The sequence below is a fragment of the Lissotriton helveticus genome, chromosome 1_1 (assembly GCF_964261635.1).
Source record: "Lissotriton helveticus chromosome 1_1, aLisHel1.1, whole genome shotgun sequence".
Taxonomy (NCBI): Eukaryota; Metazoa; Chordata; class Amphibia; order Caudata; family Salamandridae; genus Lissotriton; species Lissotriton helveticus.
In genome coordinates, this window is record NC_136057.1 from 1,817,848,588 (window position 1) to 1,817,871,274 (window position 22,687).

Genomic DNA, 22,687 nt, shown 5'->3' on the forward strand with positions numbered 1-22,687 from the left:
TGGCTTTTATGATCTTTTGGTATAGCGGCTCCTGTGTCTCGATGCTGGCTCTTATAGCTGTAAAAGACATCATCACAAATCCAGACAACAGCTGCAGTGTGGAACTTTTCGCACCTTCACAAAGCATTGTTTGGTGTCAGATGAGCAGGATAGCCATGTCTTTTTATTGATGTTATTGGCCAAAAACCGCATCTAAGTAAATTGTTGACATTGTGTGGGTTGGGGTTATTGGGTTTATGGTAATACAGTTTAATTAAAATCTGAGCCAAAAGCCCTCATCTGGACATACCCCACTTTCCTCAATTAACATTACTTTTAGAAAAAGCTTTCTTCTAGTCTTTACCCAGCACATACTTGTAACTTTCTCTAATTGAAGTACAGTGTGTGGTTTAATAGCACACACTTGAACACTGTATGGAAAGTGTTTTGCAAAGATTTGTCTTCAAACCTGCACAGGATTTGGAACCCTTGGTGAATAACGTAAGTAGGAAAAAAGCCTAGAATGGGATGGACTCTACTAAGGACTTTAGAATTGAGATAGCATTTCATGTATGCTATGACGTTCCATATTCTCTAATAGAGAACAACTTGAAACCTGTATTCAAGACCTCTCCAGATTACGATGTATTGTGCCTGATGTTACTTTCAGTTACATTTATTATTTATTTACCCTTTGCTCAGGGATTTTAAAGTTGTATTTTTTCAGATAATTTATTTTTGCTTTTCCAAATCCTTTGACACTTTGCACATAGCTTCAGCTTTCAAGGGTGACTTTAATCTGTAGAATAAGAGTAATTAGGTTTGTGCAGTATATGGTATCCCCAGAGGAATATCGTACATGTCCTCTGATGATAGTTTTCTGATTATCGAAAAGCTCTCTAATATTGTGGCTTATGCCCCAATCAACTTTTCTTTTTTTAATTTCTCTTTATTAATGACTGTATGAGAACAATAAACCATCTGTAGCAGATAGTTATTGTTGAGGTCATAAACGCAGTTATTTCAGATTAATTGCCAGCATTATGTCCTTCATGTGCTCCCCATCAAACATTTGGTATCCTGTTGCATTAATGTCAACCTCCATCGAGACCAAATGTTTGTCCTCGGCTTAACCTGAAGGATCCATTAACCAAGGGATTGTCAAGGCCTCTTGTTTGAAAGTATGGTGGCTAGTAAGGAACTGTGTGCGATAGGTCTAGTTGTTATGCCTGCTTGACCTTAGGTGTGAATAAAAAGGAGACATTAGTATACAGCTCGTATAAGCTGTTTTGTGAGCTTTGCTTGATCAACCAAATAGGTTGCTGCAGAGTGTGCACTGAGCCAGCCATAATTGGAGCTTTATGTCGCAAGAGTGCCAAACCCACTATTTGGTCTCTCCTGTGGCGTGCTCAATCTCCCTCGTATTTAGGCTGAATCACATGTGCTGTGTGAATGTAGGTTTAGACATCTAACGTTACATGTTTGGCACTTCATGTTTTTAAATCTGAAGGTCCCTTTGAAGCCGAATTTGGCTGTTTGCTACACATGAACAAATGTTTTTTCAAATAGCTCAAATATAAAACCTAATATCTGCTCACATTGTAGCAGAGCCTGAAGCATTCAATAGTAATTAGTACGCCTCATTTTTGTGGGGTTTTTTTTGTGGTGGAGGGGGGTAAAGAAAAAGGATTGTACGTTGAAGTAAGTGATGGTCTGAACTTTGCAAAACTAGAGAAAGAAACAGTTAACTACTGTATTAGCGAACATAAAAACAAAGGTCCATGACTAATGTCCGACTTCTAAAACACACATCTTAACTATATTTCATTTTATCCAGGGGCTGCTGCAAGGAGAATATGAAGTTGTAGTGAGCACAGGAGTACTTGGACGAGGCCTTGATTTGGTCAACGTGAAATTAGTAGTAAACTTTGATATGCCTTCTAGCATGGATGAGTACGTTCACCAGGTAATGTCTTGGTTTTACATATATGCAGTTTTTATAATGGATGATTTTTTTAAATAAAAATGTTGGTTTGTTAATAATCCTTTGTCTGAACCTACCCACCTCACATTAATTGTATTAAGATTGAAAGACAAATGCCTTTCTATAGTGTGGAATGTCTGTGTTGCTATGTCGCATCTGTAAAATACAAATGTAAATTATACGCAGCAGAACATTGTTCATCCATTTCAATGTGAAACTACAGTTGGTGCTTTCCCAACTTTTACATATTAAAAAAACACTTTTCAGGACTTTCCTTGCAAAATCTGTTATATTTAAGGGAAAAAGAAAATACTGTATTCCATTATCTTGTGGGTGTTTTAAGGGGGAGACTGAAATAGTCTTTTTATGCCATAAATTCTCCGTCAAGAGTCCATGGTAAGCACTTAATGTGAAATATCTATCTGCATTCCCCCTAGGTTCAAAGAGTATATCTGTCGAAAAGCCAGTGAGCTTTTAATCTTTTGCCCTCAAGCCAATAGAAGTCCCTGCGCACAGTGACTATTTTTACAGTCTCCCCAGTAGATCTTTGAATGCTAGGCAAAAACATTTTATACTTTAAGCTCTTCACAGTATTTCTGATTGCCTCTATATCCTCCTCTTGTCTTTTTCAAACTTTCATGAACCTGACCCCGGGCAGAAAAGTTTTGTAAGCTGGTGAAAACAACGCTGTGCACACCTGCTAAATCAAATGTCTGCCCATATGTGGTTGCGGCCTATCTGGGTACAGGTGTAAGTTGGTCTTGTGGATAAGTTATTGAGTTTGGAACCCCCACATGGGTCTTAATCCTAGTTTTATTTCTATCTAAAAATTGCTTGATTATGTTCCATTGCTGTCCTGCTAGGTTAGCTTCTTACACTTATCCACTCTGAGCTCCAATCCTTCCTTCATAAAAAAAAAAAGAAAAGCAAAATAAATGCAATGGTACATACTATCTGCCTAAGCCTTGTGTATGTCTGCTGTTTAACAGTAGGTTGCCAAGTGCCACAGGCCACATCCAGGCAAACCTAAATTTTTGATACAACACCATACATCAGAAAGTTTGGTGGTTCAGGCATCCACCAGCAGGGTAAATCCAATTAATTCTCTATGATGCCTCCTGACAGTCCAAACGAATGGAGACATTCAGGAAGCTGATTTCCCCTCCAGCATAGCCCTCCGGCCAGTGATTGCCAGCTGTTTGCAGTGGAGATATTCCCATGCTTTATGGAATGTGCTTTGCAAGATCATGCCGGCCGTGCCTGAGGAATTTCGGGTCATTCTGGCATAAACCATCCAGGATGGTCTGGAGGCAACCAGATATATTCTAGGTTCAGGAATGCACACCACCGACTGCTTGGGTAGAGCAATTAGCACTAATATGGTGCTTTGGCATCACACTTGGATGAGGTCCACAGACTTTTCTGGTGAGACCTCTATAATGGCTATTCCATACAATGGGTTTCGCCTGGTTGGCAACAAGGCTAATTTCATAGGAACGCAGTACCGCGGCACGCTCCTTAGGCCTTTTTACCCTTGCAAGACAATACCCTCGACAATGTTATCCCTTTCAAGACCACTCCAGAGGGCTGCTTTACACGCAATACCCACTCCCAGCACTTGCGCAACTGGCACCTCAATCCTTTCGGGGACCAGGCCAACAGGAGCAACTTACTTCCCAGTTTTCCCCCCCACCCCACCCCCACCCCTGCAGCATCAGCCTTCAAGCTGCTCTAGTTTGTCCTTAGTGGCACACGAGCACCCTGTGGGAGGCAGGATCAGATATTTCCTCTAAGGTTGCTAAACTATAACCTCCAACAGGTGGATCCTTCAGATTGTTTAACAGGGCTATGCCCCGATGTTCCATTTTGATCTGCATCTTCCACCTACATCAGTGCATCTTCCAGAGGAGCAACTACCCATCTGGAACTAAGAAGTGGAAGCTCTTTCCGCCGAAGCAGGGATAGAGAGGTTCCCCGAACCAGAAATAGGGACTGGCAGTTACTCCCACTACTTCCTTGCACTCTGCACGCCTCCTTGTGGAAGGACAAATTAAAGATGCTCACATTGGCCTAGGTTCTGTCTGGCTTGGATCCAGGTGACTGGATGATGGCTTTGCACCTGCAGGGGGCTTACCTTCATGTACCCGTCCTGCAGTCCCACAGATTCTACTTGTGGTTTAAGGTGGGCCAGGAACATTTTCAGTTTGCCATGTTCCCCTTAGGCCTCCCCAGTGCCCTTCTAGTGTTCACAAAAGTGCTGCAGATGAGGCAGCCTACTTCGAGGTTGGGGATTCCAGCGTTTCCTTCCTCAGTGACTGGCTGTTGAAAGCGTGCTCGCCACAGTCTGTTGTAGACCACCTCCAGATGATTCCGAACCTCTTGACATTGTTACGGGTCTCTCTCAACATGTCAAAATAACACCTGACGTCTTCACCATCGCTCCTTTTTATTGAAACCATCCTAGATAAGGTACTGTTTCAGACCATCCCTCAATCAGAACCAGTCCAGGACATTTGGGCTACGATCCCGATGTTTCATTCTTGGTCCTGGGTATTGGTGAGAGTGACTCTGGAGCTTTTGGGCCTCAAGGACTCCTGCTTCATGATAGTCTATTACACCAGGTGGCATATGCAGGCTCTGCAGGGCCCAGAAGCAGGGGAACCTGTAAGGTTCCATTCAAGTTTCAGAGGAGACTGCACAGGACCAGAAGCTATGGTAGAATCATAATTGGACTGGTGACACGCTTCCTGCTTCCAACCAGAGCTGACAGTGGTGACCGATGCATCACTGCCGACATGGGGACGTCATCTGAGAAAAGTGGCGATGAGGACTGTGGTCTCTTGCAGAGACCTTGCTTCACATCATGAAAGCCTTCCTACCATCTGACAAAAAGGGAATGGTTCAGTTTCTCAGTGATGACGTTTTGCTAGGGTGATACTGCAGCAAAAATGGGGTGGCAAGGTGGGGTCCTAGGCCATGTGCCAAGAAGCACTTTGTCAGTGGTGCTGGCTAGAGCATCGGGTATATGGGTATTTCCTTGGCTGTAAGCTACCTGGCCGGATATTTGAGTGACAGGCCAGGAACTCAGCTGGCGGTGCCAGCAAGATCACGAATAGTGGCTACACTCCAAAGTAAAAGACACACAATTGATGGACAGAATGCAGAACAAATCAAAACATTCACCCCCAGTCAAGAGATCTGGGTTAAATCCATCATTCTTTTGCTCACCATGCCACCCCAGTTTAGACCTGGCCATAGGCAAATCAGTCTTGACCCTTAGCCCCATGGGAACAGTCCAGCCCGAACTGCCAAGCTATGTCCTCCCTGGACCGGAAACAAGCCTCCTAGGACTGGTTTCGGGGTTTCACCCCTCTTCAGCCAGGATAGCTTGATTCCAGTGGCACAGTGAACACTCCTAAGTGGCATAGGGCATCTGCCAGCAATGAGGAGAACATTGGTTAGACCTTTTCTCCACCCCAGAAAATGTGCGTTGTCGAACCTTTTGAGCACTGTAGTTCCTAAGAAGGCTCTCTCGGAGACGCATTCTGAATGGAGTGGGGCTTGAGACTTGTGTATGTCTTTTTGTCACTACCTCTCATACTTAGAGTTCTGAAGAGCAGGAGCGTCCGGGCATAAGTCATCCTCATGGCTTCAGATTGGGCAATGAGAATGTATCCAGAACTTCTTATACAGACTTCTAACTGCACATTCCTCACCTTTGGAATATTCTCCAGGTGTCAGACTGGATCCGGAAACTTTTTCAGCATTACCTCTGCACAGCAGTACGTGGAGCTGTGTGGTTCCCCACTGACTGCTATGCACTGGAAATGACGTGCTGAGCCTATGTGTGCCCCACTCTAGTATACGGATGTCTGTTCCTTACTTTCCACCCCACCAGACATGGATCCGGAGCTACCGCTCTTCTCTTTGAGACCCTTTAAGTCAAATATTTTACAGTGTACAAGCGAAAGGCCTCCACCCAAAACAAATTTTATCACTCATCAGGTTTGTTTGTGGTGATTGGGGTGGAACCATGATTCTAAAGCCTCCAGTCACTGCACGTCAATAAACCCAAAGGCCACACGGAACAGCAATGCTGACTTCACCAATGTTGGAGGATGCTGCATCCATTGCGCTTTCCGACTCGGAGTGGGTGCCATTCTGATCTCAAACGGGGCCAAGACCGGTCCCCACCAAAATACAGCCTTCTGCCCGTTGACCCACTTTCTGTCCAACCTACGCAAGGCAGATCCCATACGCTACATTTATTGTTTGGGATTAATTCCGGCCAGAATTATGATGCAGAGGATGAAATTGGTCAACCCTACCACGAAGAGAACAGTTATGATGATCTTCAAGAGATGAGCAGACTTGACACTTCTCATGATACTTGTTTAATATTTCCCCCAGTCCCTGCCACTGAGAACTCCGCTTCTTTTGCGATGGCCATGCGGAGTGCGGCCAAAGGTTTTGACCTCCAGCTTCCCACTTTAGAAGTCAAAACCAACCTTCTGGCTGAAGTAATCCAGTTGAGGCAAACTAGTACTCTGCTCCTCCTGTTATACGGTTTATACTTTCCCAAGTAAACCTGTGCGTTTGTTGGACAATATGAACATCAGAACTCTACACCATCAGGATATGTTGGCCTAAGTCCTGCTAGATCTGTACCCCTAACCTGACAAGGTAACAAATGGATGTGCAACCTCCGAACATGACAACCCTGGCTCCCCAAGGGAATTGTGGTAACAGATCTGTAACCCTTTTGCTTAGGTTTATTATTATTTTTTTTTTGATGTTGCAAATAAGAAAAATTATTTATTTGTAGGAAGAGCGTGTGCATTTGCTACTCTTTTGCATGACTTAGTCTGAGTCCGGTCATTGGCACAGAAGAGACATTTTTATCTTTTGGGTTGTTTGTTGCACTTTTGCCAGGGTGTAACTTTTTCTGCCATAGACCTTTGCAGAAGGAGTTCAACGCACTGTGGTAAGCCCGTTCGTCTCTGTTCTCTTCACTGCCACTTCGCTTGCCGCCTCTATGAGGCATTGTTGTGGTTGGCTGTGGACAGTCATGAAGGTAACATTTTAGAATGTTCTTTCCCAGACACATTTAGAGGAGCTACCTTGCAGGAAGATTGGTGTATTTCAGCCTGCTCTGGTATGAAGAATACCGTATAATTCCATAGATGCACTTGCCATGGTTCAGGAGAGAAGAGGGTTAAGCCCACCGGGCTGCCCTTAGGTATTGTGGGCTTGAATGCCGGCATCAGTCTCTCAAGGAGAGGCTCCGGTCATTCTTTGCAACAATACATTTTCTTTTTTAAATTTTTTTTATTGAGCGTTTTCAGTGTCGCATAACATATACATCAATTGAGAGTACATTACAATGCTGCTCCTCAAAATTTAACAACATATCCCCATCTCATAATAAAACACATTGACAAAAACAGGTATTCTCATATGATCATACAGCCATAGACATATCTACAACACAATCCCACTATATCATATACCTGGAGTGACCAAGGAATTGACGGCACTAGTTGACTCACAGCCTGCATTAATAACCCATCCTCATATTCACCCTGTGCCAGTAAATATTCCCGCAGAGGGGCCCAGATATCCGTTGGTCATGAGGATGTCAGTAGATCCTCAGCGTACAATTCCAGCTGCTCACAACAATACACCTTGTCCTTTACCCACAGATCAGCTTTCGGTCGCAATCGACTGTCCCATGTGAACAAAACTCGCCTCTTTGCCTGCACTAAACCTACCCTTATAACTCGCCCCACTATGGCTTTCAACCCAGGCAGATACCCCAATAGACATTCCAATGGTGTGCAATCCACCACTTGGCCGGTCATGGTGCACAGAAGAGTAACACGCTTCTCCTAGTATTGATGGACCAGCCTGTACTGCCACGCAAGGTGAAGGAAATCAGCCCCACCCTGTCCACACCTCTTACAGCACTCTTAATCTCGCAGTCCCATCCTGTGTAGTTTTTTGGGAGTGTGGTATACCTGATGTAGGAACTTCTGATGGATAATTCGTAAGTTACTGTTAACTTGCATACCTGTTCCCACATTTCTTCAGTCAACGGTGAGTCTAACGTAGCGCTCCAGCGTTTCATACTTTTGTCCACCCCGTGTACTGTCTCCTCCTGCACTGCCTTATATAACCTAGTGAGCAGCTTTTTCCTCAACGGAGCTACTATGATCAACTGAAGCGCCTTCAGCGTGATCGGTTCATCTGGAAAATTAGTGTAGTGATCCCGTACTGCCCGTCGGAGCCTGTAACAGGTGTATTGAAAGCGAGGTGTGGGATTCTGTATATATTCTAAGTCATTCTTTGTGATATACTGCCCATCAACATACAGATCACTCATACATGTAAAACCTGCCTCTCTGAGAGCTGCAATGGGGCGCCTCTCTCTTGCCATCGATAAAGCAACATGGCCCTCTATAGGCAGCGCAGGAGCACAGCGGAAGCTTATGGGCCCGCCTCCCAATCTCTTGCCACCCTGAAATAGAGCTGTTGATCGTGTTTATCTCTGACTTGGGCGTCTGCCTATTGGTGTGGGTAATAATACTTCTTAGCTGCAATGGGTGTGCGTCCCCCTCTTCCACGGCCATATGCGGGATGAAGTTGTGAGCCCTAAACCAAAAATACGCATACTGAGCCTGTCCACATAAATAATACACAAACAGATCTGGAGAATTAAAACCCCCTTTCTCAAAGGGCAATGTCAACGCAGACCAGTTTATCCTCGGTTGCTTCCCCCCCACACTAGTCTCAATAGTTGGGTCTGACCTGTTTTGAAATAATGTTTAGTCAGTCTGATAGGAATAATAGCGAACAGGTAGAGAAGCTTGGGGAGGATAGCCATTTTTATCACCGCTATACGGTGTGCCAAGGACAGTGTTAAACAAAACCAGCGATCTGCTGCACCAGCTCGGTGTATGTGCAACCATAGTTCTCCCTGATTACGACCTCTGGGTCTCTGTGTAACCATACCCCTAAATACTTAACTGGTTCTTCCGACCATACTAAGGAATATTCCACCTGGGGTGCCACTGTGACAGGCGTCAATGAAATTATAACTGATTTCCCCCAATTTATTTGAAGACCCGAAAAGAGACCAAATTTGATATATTCACGGATAAGCGGGGAGAGGTATCGCTGTGGTTCAGGGACATATATGACCATATCGTTCGTGTACAGTGTAATGCTAACCGGCCGATTGCTAAAGTTTAAAGCAGCCGCCCTTTGGGATTGCCGGATTTTACATGCCAGCGGTTCCAGTACTATAGTGAATAGAAAGGGGGACAGGGGGCGACCCTGCCTGGTACCGCGTTGTATGCTAAACGGTTCTGATGTAAGCCCACCCACCCTGACTTTCGCGGAAGCGGCAGTGCATAGGACCTGAATCCAGCTAACAAAAAACAGGGGGGAATCCCATCCTATTAAGAATGTACATCATGTACCTCCACTATAGAATCAAACACTTTGGCAGCATCAAGAAGAACAGCCACAACAGACAGTTCTGGATTGAGCACATGGAACATGGCAAATATTGTGCGTAGATTGAGGTCGAGGGAGGTCGAGCGCTCTGGAATAAAACCAGAATGATCCGGTAACACTAGAAGCGGCATCAAAGGCTGTAATTTAGCGGCTAGAATCTTCGCCAATATCTTTGCATCCAAATTTATCAGGGTGACGGGCGATATGAATCGCACCGCGAGGAGGGCTTATCTTTCTTCAGCAGAGTAATAATTAAGGCCTGTCTCAGGGATGGGAGGAGCATGCTCGTCTCGTGGGCCTCAGCGTACATTCCTAATATATGCGGTATCAGTAAATCTGCGTACGCCTTATAAAACTCCACCGTCGGACCATCCGGCCCAGTAGCCTTCCCATTTGGCAGAGATAGTATTGCCACCTTGACATCCTCTTCCTCAATAGGCTGGCTCAGGTATTTCCTATGGCCATCCGACAACCATGCATAGGCCGTGTCATCCAAATAGCCATTCATAGCGGATTCGGACATGCCTCCCGGGTCGTATAAACAGATTCATAACATTTTCGAAATTGTTCTAAAATGCTGTGTTGGGAATGATGGGCATCACCAGCATCGTCTACGATGTGATCAAGCGGGGGGTTATCATTCCTATCTCGTAGTCTATTAGCCAATACCCTGCCCGGTCTTCCACCCTCACCATACTCTCTAGCCACATAACGTTTAGACATAAATTTCACTTCCATATCTGCTAACAAATTGTACTCCTCAATGTGTTCGTGAATGCGGGCCAGCGTCTCAGTGGATGGTGTATTGGTGTATTGGGCCTCTAATGCCCTCAATGTCTCTTTAATCCTCTGCAGTTGTCCCCGGAGGTCACGAAGGATTCCTGCCGAGGTGCTGATACACACTCCCCTGATCGTCACCTTAAAGGCTTCCCACAAGGTCGCCTGACTGTCAGCAGTACCCATGTTCAAGTCAAAATACTGTATAATAGCATTCCTAATGGTCTCAGCGTAAACAGGGTCCAACAGGGATTCAGCGCGAAAACGCCAGGTGAATGGACGGTGCGGATTAGGGGGTATAGACATTTCCAGGACAACCGGATTATGATCAAATAAGGTTCTCGGGAGCGTATAGACCATCTCTACCCACCCATTGGCCTCACGAATGCACTGTGCAACTTTAAGCGTACACGCACTAGTTGGATTAGATTTGTCTACCTGTGGGTCAAGATGGGTGTTACGCCCCTACCCCCCCCAAATAATCTTCTCAGACCAGGTGCGCAGCACATTAAACAGTTGTAAATAAGGTGTCGTGTCATCTACCACGGGGCCATAGACGTTCACTATTGTCACCAACACCCTCCCCAACTTCCCTTGCACCATGACCCAACAGCCGTCTGTATCCACACAGGGCTGTACAGGCGTGAACGGAACCCCCCTCTTTATAAGAATAAGGACCCCCCTCGCATATGTGGAGAAAGATGAGGCCAAACGGTAGCACGCCCACCTGCGCGCCACCGAGCCCTCTGTGTGTTTGCTCAGATGAGTCTCTTGAAGAAGAGCAATGTGCACCTTGTGCCTATCCAGCTGTGCTAAACCCTTTTGCTTAGTTACTTATGTATACCCAAAGAGATTCACAAGAAATACACAGTAAAGCAGTTCAGTATTTATTGAAGCATGTTGATTTGTGAGTAAAATACTTGTGCTGCAATAACCAACAGAAGGAAATGTAATAATCTGATTAGCATTTCGAGAATGGTAACATATATAAACAGTAAAACCATTTTTCTAATTACAGAAGATATATGCTTGTATACAAATACTGTAATATATTGTACTCCTCCCTAGCGCTTCTTAGCCTAGTGTGCCTAGGAAGGGGGTGAATCTGCCAAATCTCTGTAGGCTGATCTAACTCCCCATTACCAGTGGGTAAGTACCATCAGGATCCACGTCTTGGTGGAGAGCTGGGCAGCATCCCTTGCAAGAGGTAAACCAGAATCAGCTGGGCTGGAATTCCAGCATGTGGGTGACCTCTCAGTGCCAGCGAAATTCTCCTCTGTCTAAACAAAGGACTGATGTTGTGTATGTATATAATCGGCATCGCCCATGTTGTCATGCCAAAGCCCCAGTCAGGCTGCTATTTATTTTATTGTGATAGCTCAGTCACCTAACTACCAATAACAAACCACAACATTTTCCGTAATTAACTTAGCCCTTGTACAGAATGTTCATGGCATTTGATAGTGTGCCTACTCAGCGGAAGTGTAAGTAAAAATGTTGTGTTTAAGAAAAGAAGGAAACTTAAAAATGTGAACATGTGAAATGGTGTTTCTTCCCGGACCTAATGTAACCATGTGACACTACTTTTTAATTAGGCACTGACTTAAACCTTTCTAGGGACCTGGGCCTATCCCTGCTATGGCCCCCCCCAATAATAATATTGTGCTGTTCGGTTCTGCAGATTGGTTAGAAGGGATACACCCTGCTCTTCCTAGCCACCTCGCTGCACCTTCTGCTGTCCCAAGAAGGACTGATGGAGGACCATCTGAACACCTTACTTCAGAACGTGCAAGCCCTTTGGCCAAAGGGGCAGTGAGTCCCTGCACCAGAAATGGGTTGTGGTTGCTAGCTCCACTAGTTTCTGGTGCCAAAGAAGGACTATATTTTAGACATGATTCTTTCCAACGCTTTCCTCTGGTAGGATAAATTCAAGATGCTCAACCTGGCCCAGGTCTAGCCTACCCCAAACCTTGAGGCTGGATGCTGGTGTTGGATCTGCAGGACACCTGCTCCCATATTCCTGTTCTGCAGACCCATCTGTGCAACCTGTGGTTCATGGTGTGACAAGAGCATATTTAGTTCGCTGTGCTCCCCTTTGGTCTCATCAGTGCTCCTAGGGTGTTCACAAAAGTGATGGTGGTGGTCGCTGCTCACCTTCATTCCAGTCTTCCTCTACCTTGACGATTGACTGTAGAAAGTTGGGCCACCACAGGTAATAGTCTACCTCCTCTGGACCACAGCAAAGCTCCAGTCCTCTTTGGGAGTCACACCTGCTTCCTCAAATGATCTTCTTCATCTGAGCCATTCTGAACACTGTCCGGTGTCTGGAAAGGAGAGTCCAGGACATCCAGGCTATGATTCTGACCCTTCAGCCTCTGTCCTGGCATTATGTGAAGCTGTTTCTGATGCTCCTGGGACGGATTGCTTCCTGCATCCTGCTGGTCAAACACACAGGATAGCATATGCTGGCTCGGTTGTGGGATCTGAAGTCTCAGTGGGCCCAACATCAAGGGAACCTTTCTTACCATGTCCCAATTTCGGAGGAGATTGCTAGAGATGTGCAGTGGGGATTGTGATTGGGTCAGTAGCAGACCTCTCTCCTTACCTCACAATGGGGACTGAAGCATCACTTCTGGGTTGGGGCAGTCACTTTGGAGAGGTGAAGTTCAGAGGTGTCTTGTCTCTGGTAGAGTCCAGGCTTCATATCAACCTGTGGGCCATCTGCTTGACATTGACAGCCTGCCTTCCATCCATCAAAGGGAGGCTGGTGCAGGTGCTCACAGACTACACAATTGGTGTGTGGTATTTTAAGAAGCAGGTCATGGTGGGGTAATGGACCCTCTGTTAGGAGACGACCGCCTTTGGAAATGGTTGGACGATCCAGGAATTTTCCTGGTGGTGAACCACCTTGCAGGATTTTAGAATGACATGACAGACAACCTCAGCCACTGACACCTAGTAGATCACAAGTAGCTATTGCACCCAGAGGTGGCACACAATCTCTTCCAGGAATGTTCATCACAGACGAGAACTCACAATGTTAGCAGTTCTGCACGTTGCAGTTTCCAGTCTCTTGCTAGAAACCCATTCAGTCTAGGGTGGGACTCTGGTCTCCTGTATGCCTTTCCGCTGATACCTCTTCTTCCTAAGTTTTGAAGACTAGGACCAAGCAAGCCCAAGTCGCCATACTTAAGCTGGATTGGGCATGGAGAGTACAGTATATAGCGCTGAGTAGGAGCATCTATCATCCGACCAGGCTGTCCCTCTGGAAGGATCTGCTATTGCAGCAACTCCTCATTCAACCCTTAGCTAGAGGTGGTTAATGTCTCTTGGCAGCCAGTCCTCTCTCAAGGAAGATGGTATACGCCTGTTGCAAGAACAAATTCATGGGTTGGTGTGGCACCTGCTGTATTGACCCATTCCAGGCAGGTATCTGATGTTTAGTTGTTTTTGGTCCCTCCCTCGGCAAGGCTTGGCTCTGGGTGCATTTAGAGGGTAACGTTTGGCCTTTTTACAGTTGCTGAATCAGCCCTCCTTGTTTTAATTGCCTATTTTGATGCTTTTCTTAAAGGTCTACACCATACGTTTTCCTTCCTCTCCTTTCGTCGTGCCGCAGTGTGACCTTACTTTGGTCTTCACATATTTGATATGCACACCCTTTGATCCCACTGCACAGCTGTCCCTTGTGGCTTCTCATCCTCAACACAGTGTTCCTCGTTGTCATAATATCAGTGCAGCCAGTGAGTGAGCTTCAAGCTCTGTGTCAACCTGCTGTACACCACGTTCTTACCTTACAAACGGGTCTGCGGACACGAGCATTCTTCTTGCCAAAATGTGACCTGTTGTTCCATGTCAGTCAAAATATTACCTTGCTGGTTTCTTTGCTCCGGCTCACCCATCTAAGGAAGAGGAGAGACTCCATTGCTTGGACTCCAAAAGAGCTTTTACATTGATCGTACTAAAGAAAACTGGGTAAACAATCAGCTCTTTGTGGGCTTCTCTGGAGCAAAAAAAAAGCAAGGCCATGCAGGAAAGGAACGTCTTGCGATGGATTGTGCTCTACATTAAGATCTGCTATGCATTGGCAAAGGCACAACAAATGGATGGGCTGCAAGCTCAGTCTGCAGGGGCCAAGGCTGACACTGCATTGGCACACAGAGTTCCTTTCATTGGAACTCTGCATGGAGGCTATGTGGACATCACTCCATTCATTCATGGACCAGTAAACTGTGGAGAGCCAGATTTGCTGAGAGGGTTACTTAGCCCTGCTGGTTTTTTACCACAGGACTTTTTGGTTTGAGTCCATTCGCAGACCCACCACCAAATACCTACTGTGTGTTATCTATCGGAACAACAAGTTACTTACCTTCAGTAGCGCTCTTTCTGGTAGAGACTAACCACAGATACCTCATCGACCCTCCCTGTTCTGTGAATTGGACTCTATCCATTATTAAGATCCCAAGTCTAGGAATATGCACTCTGCTCAAAGTCCATTTTCTGTTGGTGCTCCTCATCTGCGGGCGAAGACCGTCTCTAAAGCAACTGACCGCGTTCTGGAGTGGCACCCATGTAGGCTCTGCGTATAGTTTCTGGAGCAGAACGGTGTCCGTTCATAGCTGCACAGCGCCACCTACCCGCGGGCAAAGATCCGCTGAAAACAATTTTCATTTCAGTCTGATGTCTGGGGAATATTCAAAAGGTGAGAAATTTGTGGTTAGATAGTCTCTAGAAGAAAGAGTGGTACCGAAGATTAGTAACTTGCTCTTTTGGGTAAGAGCATCTGTCTTCCGATCAGGTTACTGCCTCAGGAGGATGTCCGGAGGATGTGCGGTTTCAGCACCAGAACAGGATCATGAACCCGACCCTGCAAAATCTGCACCTACTTGTATGGAGATTGAGAATCAGAAGTTTACTGCTCTCGATCTTTCTTCAAAAGTTGTATCTTTGCTGCCAGGCGTCCCTCCCAGTCTGTAAAGCCGGGTGCTGGGACAGGGGTGCGGCCTGATGTGGCATGCATAATATGGACCTATTGCAGGCAATATTCCCTCTAATTCTTCGGGGGTTTATTATTATTATTTTTTTGTGGTGTGCAGCAATGCAGTGTTTTTGTTTGTACTCTTCTGAGTTGATTGCGCTAATGAAACATAACAGGAGCCACAATGCAAGAAAATGTGCTTCCTTTTCTGTGGAGATCCGTAAAAAGAACAGTTTCATCTTTGGAAAAAATTCACCAAAAGGTAACATAGTTTTAAATGTTAATATTCGAGCTGTATTGACTAAAGTTAGTAGGTGTTTGAGAAGATCTGGCACGGGTGTGGTGGAGCTAATGAAATCTAGTCTTGGAAATCAACCGAAGATCCAAAGTTTGGTTAAGTTTTCATTTCAGATTTGTCCACTACCCTGGGCTCTATCTTTAGACTACTCAAGTGTACAGTTCATCTTTTTTGGGGTCTTATGTGACGAGGCCACTACACCCATCCTCAACAAAGCACTGTGGGCAGCACCGCCGGCTTTCCAATTTGGCTACAGAGCTAGATACAGAGCTAAATTTGTATTTTAAAAAAAGTGCAGGTGCCCAAGCTTTTTCTTAAAGGACCCTGCCCATTTCCGACATTGACAGAGCCCACTTATCCTACGGGCACCATCTGCTGTCTGCATGGGTAACACCCAAAGCTAGATTTCAGTGAACGGAGCCAGCAAGTCTTTCTTCCTCAAGGAGGGTACTGCACTCGAGAAAAGTTTGAATATATGGAGTCTAATAGCGCATCTTGGAGCCCAATTTTCACTTACAAAAAAACAAACCTAAAGACCGACCAATATCAATTTTAACCCTTTCGCTGTGGCGTAAATTCCCCCGCTGTGTGGGGAAATTTGACGCGGGCGCAGAACAGACGGCACCGTCTGTCCGATGCTCACGCCCACTGTGACGTCGGAAGGCCATTGGCCGTCAGACGCACACAATGGATTAAAAGGCACTCATGGAAATTTCAAGTACTTTTTATGGTCCCATTTGGAGTGGGGTCGATGGGTGGGTATGTGAAGAGATGCTTTGTCTGTTGTTCCACTAGATTCTATCGAAATGAGTGGGCTGTCCTATGATGCCTTGTCCCCAGAGGCTTTTAATGGTTGAAACCCCTGCAATCTATGATTATTTAGAAGGATCTTCACCCACTGGTACATCCAGTGGCATGCTTCACCATTTGATCCTCACCCACTGCACCTAATGTGAGGAGGTGGGCTCGACGCAATTTGTAAGAGTAGCACTTATTAGGGCGAGAGCTATGGTTAAAATTCCATTCAGGTTTCTCCGATTTAAAGTAGGTAGTTCATTTATTGAGTATACATTTGGCAAGGTTAAAAATACTTATAGAAGAATGTTGCTAGGCTGTATTATGACCCAAAAAGGTCGATAGGTTTCAGGCCTATCAAATGCCACTCCAGGTCAATGGGCTTTCTTCAGGATCATGTTCCTTATGAATTCCTGGATTGCAAGTGATTATTTACCACTCTCTAGTCTACTATGAAGTTGTGGTTTTCACAAACATTAAAAACAGGCATACAAATACAAACTGTAGGAGTCTGGCTTAGTATATGATGCACACTTAAAGGAATGATGCACCTTTCCCCTAATCCAGGCAACCTTTATGGTGATTTTAGTGTTCTTTGATAACCTTAAAGCTCTCAAAGAAGTAGCTGTGGAGAGCAGCCTTTAGGCTTATCTTGAAGGAGTGTAAAACAGCTTGTTTTACTATATTTAATCAAGAGTGTAGATTTGATGAGAAAGAACCACACAGTGTGTAAGAAAAAAAAGGATATTTATTAATACAATGCAATCAATCCCACTTGGTATATCTCCTACCCAGATATATCAATAACACACAAAAAAAATACTTAATAGAAATCATGTAAGTAGCACAAATATACACTGGTCTCCAGAGGAAGACCAAACCATATACTAAATAAGTGGAATGCAAACTGCAAAGGAGATTAGGACTTAGACCAAATGGCTTAAAAGAGCTTGGTAAATCAAGCACTATCCAAGATAGGCACCCAGAATCCCCAAGGAGGCTGTGTGCAGAGTGGAAACACAGCTGCATGTTCAATTAAAGTCAATGGAGAAGTCGCAGTTGCAGTTTTAGAATTAAATCAATTTTATTGGCAAAGCCCTTAATAAAAGACAATACACAGCAAGCCGCCTACAACCCGAAAGGGCCGGCCGCGCTAAAATTACCAGAGGAAAGAGTACAGACAGCAATGTAAATGGGAAATACACAGCAAGCCGCCTACAACCCATCCAGGGCCAGCTGCGTCATCGGAGGAACAAGGGGAGCTGATCCGTAGCCCAAGTGCTTTCAAAAACAGATAAAATATTTGAAACAGTACACCGTGCCCCCCAAAGATGCCCTCGTATAAAATTAGCTGCTGAGCCATCTAACTTGCCATTTCCAAGACTGAAAACAACAACAACAACAACAAAAATTAAACAAAAATCAACCCCCCCCCCCGACCCCATCCGAACGAGCCAATAACCCAGGAGCATTGCGCAAAGGAAGAGAAGCAGGGCTATGATGAACGTGCTATAGTACCAATGACTTCCTCCTCCTCCTGAGAATCCAGGATAAATCTCAAAATGCGTAAGTATTTGGGGCAAGTCAGCTCCTGGAACTCACTGGAGCGGATAGATATAAAGGGGGTCCAAATCTTTGAGTACTCTGATTTGTCTCCTAAGGTTGTCATCAATAATCTTTCCATGCCAAGAAAAGCTCAAAGCTGGTGGAGCCACTGCAGATGATCACGGATTCTACCCAAATTCCAGCAGGACAATAGTACTCGATGGGCAGCGTTAAGTGCTAAGGCCATCTGCCTTCCCCTTATTGAGCGAAGTGGGAATATTAATGCGTTTGGTAGACCAAGCAGTGTATAGGCAGGGAATCTGGGGATGGCAGTGTCAAAGGCCTGCTCAACCTCATCCAGAATCCAATTCCAATATCTAGTGAGCTTTGGGCAGTGCCATAAAAGAGCCTTCCCAGGGGACCCTGAAGAAACCCTTTGAAGGATGGATTGTTGGAGAGCCACCCCACTCGTGAATGCCCCAGGAACCAGGTTACTTGCACCAGGGAAGTCGTAGGGGTGAAGTGACGTCGGAACCACTCGTAAATGACAATGGGCGACTCGGGAGGAAATGCCTCTGGATAAGTCTGTGAAGATGTCTGGTGGAATCCAACGGTGGTTTTTTGAAGAGGTGAACCTGCAAGCAGAGGGGCAGAGTCTATGCCACTCTGAGGTGACCTGGAGGCAAGGAAGCACAATGCCCACCTTTGTCAGGAAGTTCAGAAGAGTTCACGAGGACTTTGTTGCTGCAGCTGTGGGGACCCACTGACGCTGTGGGAGACAAGGAGCTGTACATGAGCTGTTGGTGTCGGTGTCCAGCGGGAGCGCAAACAAGCCTTGGTAGCCGCAACATAGGGTGGAAGACTAAGCGATGCAAGCGTTGTGACCAGCAAGGTCCAAGGGACTTATCACGTGTAGGAGAGTCCGAGCAGGCCCCTAGCAAGCAGGGAAGCCCGCCAAAACAGAAGAAGACTGGAGAAGACCCACAGGCCAAAGGCACAGGAGTCGAAAGAGGACCTCAGGCAGCTAACCAAAGATGGAAGCCCACAAGCAGGGGATGCAGGGAGGATGCTGTTCTTTGAGGGATGAGATGCTGGAGCTTCTTGTAGCCTGAAGGTCTCTGGAGTGCAGAGCCAACAAGCCTTTGCAATGACAAGTCGACGCAGTGCACAGGCGCTCGGTCTCAGCGGCTCAGACGAGGGATTCTGTCCTCCAAATTACAGGAACGACCGGTCTGGCCTCTGGGGAGCTACGGATCCACCACCTATGTTGCTGAGCCTCAAGAGGTCCGTAGGAAAACAGGATCAGCAGACCGGTCCGCTTTGGGTGCGGCACCGGCAGATGCAGGGAAGTGACTCCTTCACTCCAAGAGATTACTTCGGATGTTCTTGATGCCCACAGGTCCCTGGAGATCCTGAGCGAAGCACAGACAAGGCAGATTACTTGCAGACGAGGAGCAGCAGGAGTCTTCCCAGGCGAAATCCAAGTGTCCAGGCGGTCGAAGAGTGTCTTGGTTTCAGAGAGGAGTCTTGTTCCACAACGAATCTTAGGACCCACCCACGGGGGAGCCCTTAAATACCCAAGGAAAGGGTTGGAACAACTTGGGGATCCCTTCTAGAGGAGGGGCTGGAGAGAGGGGAGTATCACGTCCAGTATTACGCCTTAGCATGAACCAAGGGTTAAGAACTGGCTCAAACTGGTGTATGCAAGGAGGGCACCAAATGTGCCCTTCAGTGCAGTCTGGTGGTGCTGGGAAAGTGCCCCCACCCCAGCCTAATACAGGACAGGAAACCTATTGTTATATCTTCTCGAGCTCAGCAGCAGGCGGGCACATTAATGTCTGTGGTTGGCAGCAGCACTAGCTTGCTGGCAGACCCTGAAAGGATGTAACCGGAGGTAGAGGATGCTCCTCTGAGGAGCCCCTCAGTACATGGGATCATACCTCCAACACCAGAATCAGTGTTTGGGTATGATTCCAACATGTTTGATACCAAACATGGCCAGGTTCGGCGCAATGACTGATGTCTTAAGATGGCTGACCACACTCACAAAGCCTGGAGTAAGGACTGCGGGATTTGGAGGAGTATCCTGCTCATGCAGGGGCACCTTCACACTTATAACCAAGCGTCCTTCCCTCAGGACTGAATGGCGTACCATAGGGGTGACTTACAGGTTTTAAGTGCAGTGACCTCCGATAATAAGAGAACTTACGTGAGAGGTGCTAGCACCATCTCACAAAGGCTGCAATGGCAGGCCTGTAGTCAGAGTTTAAGTGGACTCTCATGGGTATTCAATCCTTAAATTGTCAGTTCCATTATGAAATTGCAGTCATTGTTTCTGAAAAATAAAAACTAAATTTCTTCTGCTGTTCATCCCCTTGTAAGAACCAGAAATACTAGTCCATCCAATTTAATCTACCAGATCTGCACCAATAACATTTGCATCAATGAACGTTGATAAAGGGCAAAATCCTAGGTTATATCCAGTTGTTGTATCAGCAGTTATAGTACCATTAGGCAAGGTGTCAAACTTCTCTGCAGTCCTTTTCCAAATAAGTTGTTTGCCAAAGGGCTAAAAGTTATCTCTGCTTTTTACCAGGCAGTTGACATTCCATCAGTCACCATGGTGTCCCAGGCCCTTTAGAGACACCTCCTAAGGGGGATGCCGCTACCTTCTTTCAGTTGCTGGGATTCAAACTTCCATTCAAGATTACAAAGGTAGTACCATCCATTTGGTTTAAGGCCAGAGACCACTGTACTCTGGTGCGAGGGGATGCAGCAACCTATTATGGCTGTAACAGTATGGAGTACATCTGACCTGCAGGTCTTTAGTTTGGGGCATTCCCGCCAAATGTATTGGGCATCACCTACTCCTTCACAATCCCTTCAACACTTCCAGATCGGGAGAGGTACATACTTTTCAGCCTGTCCAGTGTTGGGTACCAGAACATTGACTTTACAGATGGCTCCCTATGTAAGAGTGTCTATTTGTAATCTGATGTGTATCTATAATGTGTATCTAGAAACGCTCACATCTTTTTTTTTGTCTCTCCCCCACAACTCCAATGTCCCACTTCTTTGGTTCCAGTTTGATGCTTTATTTATGTTAGGCGTTTGTATGAGTTAAACAAAACTCCCTTAATACCTTCTCATGTGGTAATGTATTTTTCAAATGGAATGAGTTCCCGAGTGGCGGCCTGTTTAATGTTCGGGTCGAAGTTGTTTATCTAAATCTTTCAGGTTTTGGCCCTTGGAGCTTTTTTGCAGTTTTTAAAATTTCAGATTCGTCCCTTGTCATATGTTTCGAGAAGAGCAAAAATGTCCTTCCCTCTATTTTTCAAACTACATCTCCCTGTATACTGGGGTGAGCTCCACATTATGGTGAATAGACATTAGAGGGGAGAGAAATGTAGTCAAAGGGAGGGTATCCGTGATTGGTCCCATACCACCAACAGACTGATTATCTTCCATTTCAAAGTGTCACATTTACAAACAGCAGGTATCTTGCTCCCAGTAAACTTTGTGCCATAAATATAACTGAAAAATGCATCCTTTTTTCAAATGAGAGAACTTTAAAGTCCAGAAAAATGTTGCATATTATGAACATTTTTGCGGAACATTTTTCTGCACTTCAAATTTATCCAAATAAAATAAAAATGATTGTATGTTTGTGTTAAACTTGTAAAGGTGCCACATATGGGGCAAAGTATGTCTAGTGCTGCAAGTACATACAACACAGGCTCTCAGACACCCATACAAATATATCCTATTCATACACACACATGTTGACTTGATTGATTTGAAAGTAATTTGTATCGCGCAAACCAAAACCCTAAGGTGTCAGGGCGCCTAAAAATAAATCAGAAGATGGCAAATCAAACTACACATATGCGAGCGCAAAAAGACGAGTCTTCAGGGCCTTTCTAAAAAGCTGCAGGGTGGGGAGGGACCTCAATTCCATAGGAAGAGCATTCCACCACTTGGGTGCCAGATTGGAAAAGGCTTTACCACCCCATCTGGCTTTCCGGATACGCGGGACCGATAGGAGAGCCTTGTTAGAGGAACGTAAGTTCCTACCAGGATTATAACAAGACAGGATGGAACCGATTCCTATAAGGCTGTTTTTTGCTAGAGCCCTATAGATTAAACACAGGGTTTTAAATAGAATACGATCCTCCATGGGGAGCCAATGAAGCTGTTTCCTAGCCAGTGTGGCCGAGGTGCCCCGTGGTAGATCCAGAGCGAACCTAGCCGCTGCATTCTGGACCACCTGCAAGCGCTGCAGCAGGCTTTTGTTCAGCCCCGCATACAGCGCATTGCAGTAATCCAGGCGAGAACCCACTAAAGCCACTACCAGTTGTTTCCTAGCCTGCTGCGAAAGGTAGTGCTTAATCCTCCTCAGTATGCGTAGAACGCCCCAGCAGGTAGCAATAGTCCTATTTACCTGTTGACACATACTGAGGGAAGGATCAATCATCACCCATGTTCATGCATCTCCCCAGACAGTGCTCTTACTGACACACTTGGCAGCCCTATCATAGTGCCTCAAGTGAAAGTATTTTGTTCAAACCATAGTATCTAGCTCTGTGGACATTAGTCTTATAGTTAATGAAGCTGGGCATGGGGGTGTCTGGTAACAATGCGCGTGTTGCTTAGCCTTCTGTGGCTCATGATGATTTTCAATGATCAGAAGCAGCTCTCAAAACACAAAAGGTTGGAGACCCCTGTTCTAAGTTATGTTCACCGATCTGTCTTTTTTGTTTTTAACAGACTTTATTGATTTTTCATTTACAGTCAGCATTGCTGGCAAATAAAAGCA

General features: G+C 45.6%; 1 protein-coding gene across 2 annotated transcripts in view; it reads left to right on the forward strand.

Moving 5' to 3' along the window:
- Nucleotides 1-22,687, forward strand: part of DDX59 (DEAD-box helicase 59) — a 79,216-nt gene that overhangs the window by 33,561 nt on the left and 22,968 nt on the right. For both annotated transcript variants that reach the window (XM_078640997.1, XM_078640992.1), the window contains exon 6: nucleotides 1,817-1,945. In XM_078640997.1, coding sequence (XP_078497123.1) covers nucleotides 1,817-1,945 — 129 coding nt within the window. The remainder of the gene's footprint in view (nucleotides 1-1,816; nucleotides 1,946-22,687) is intronic.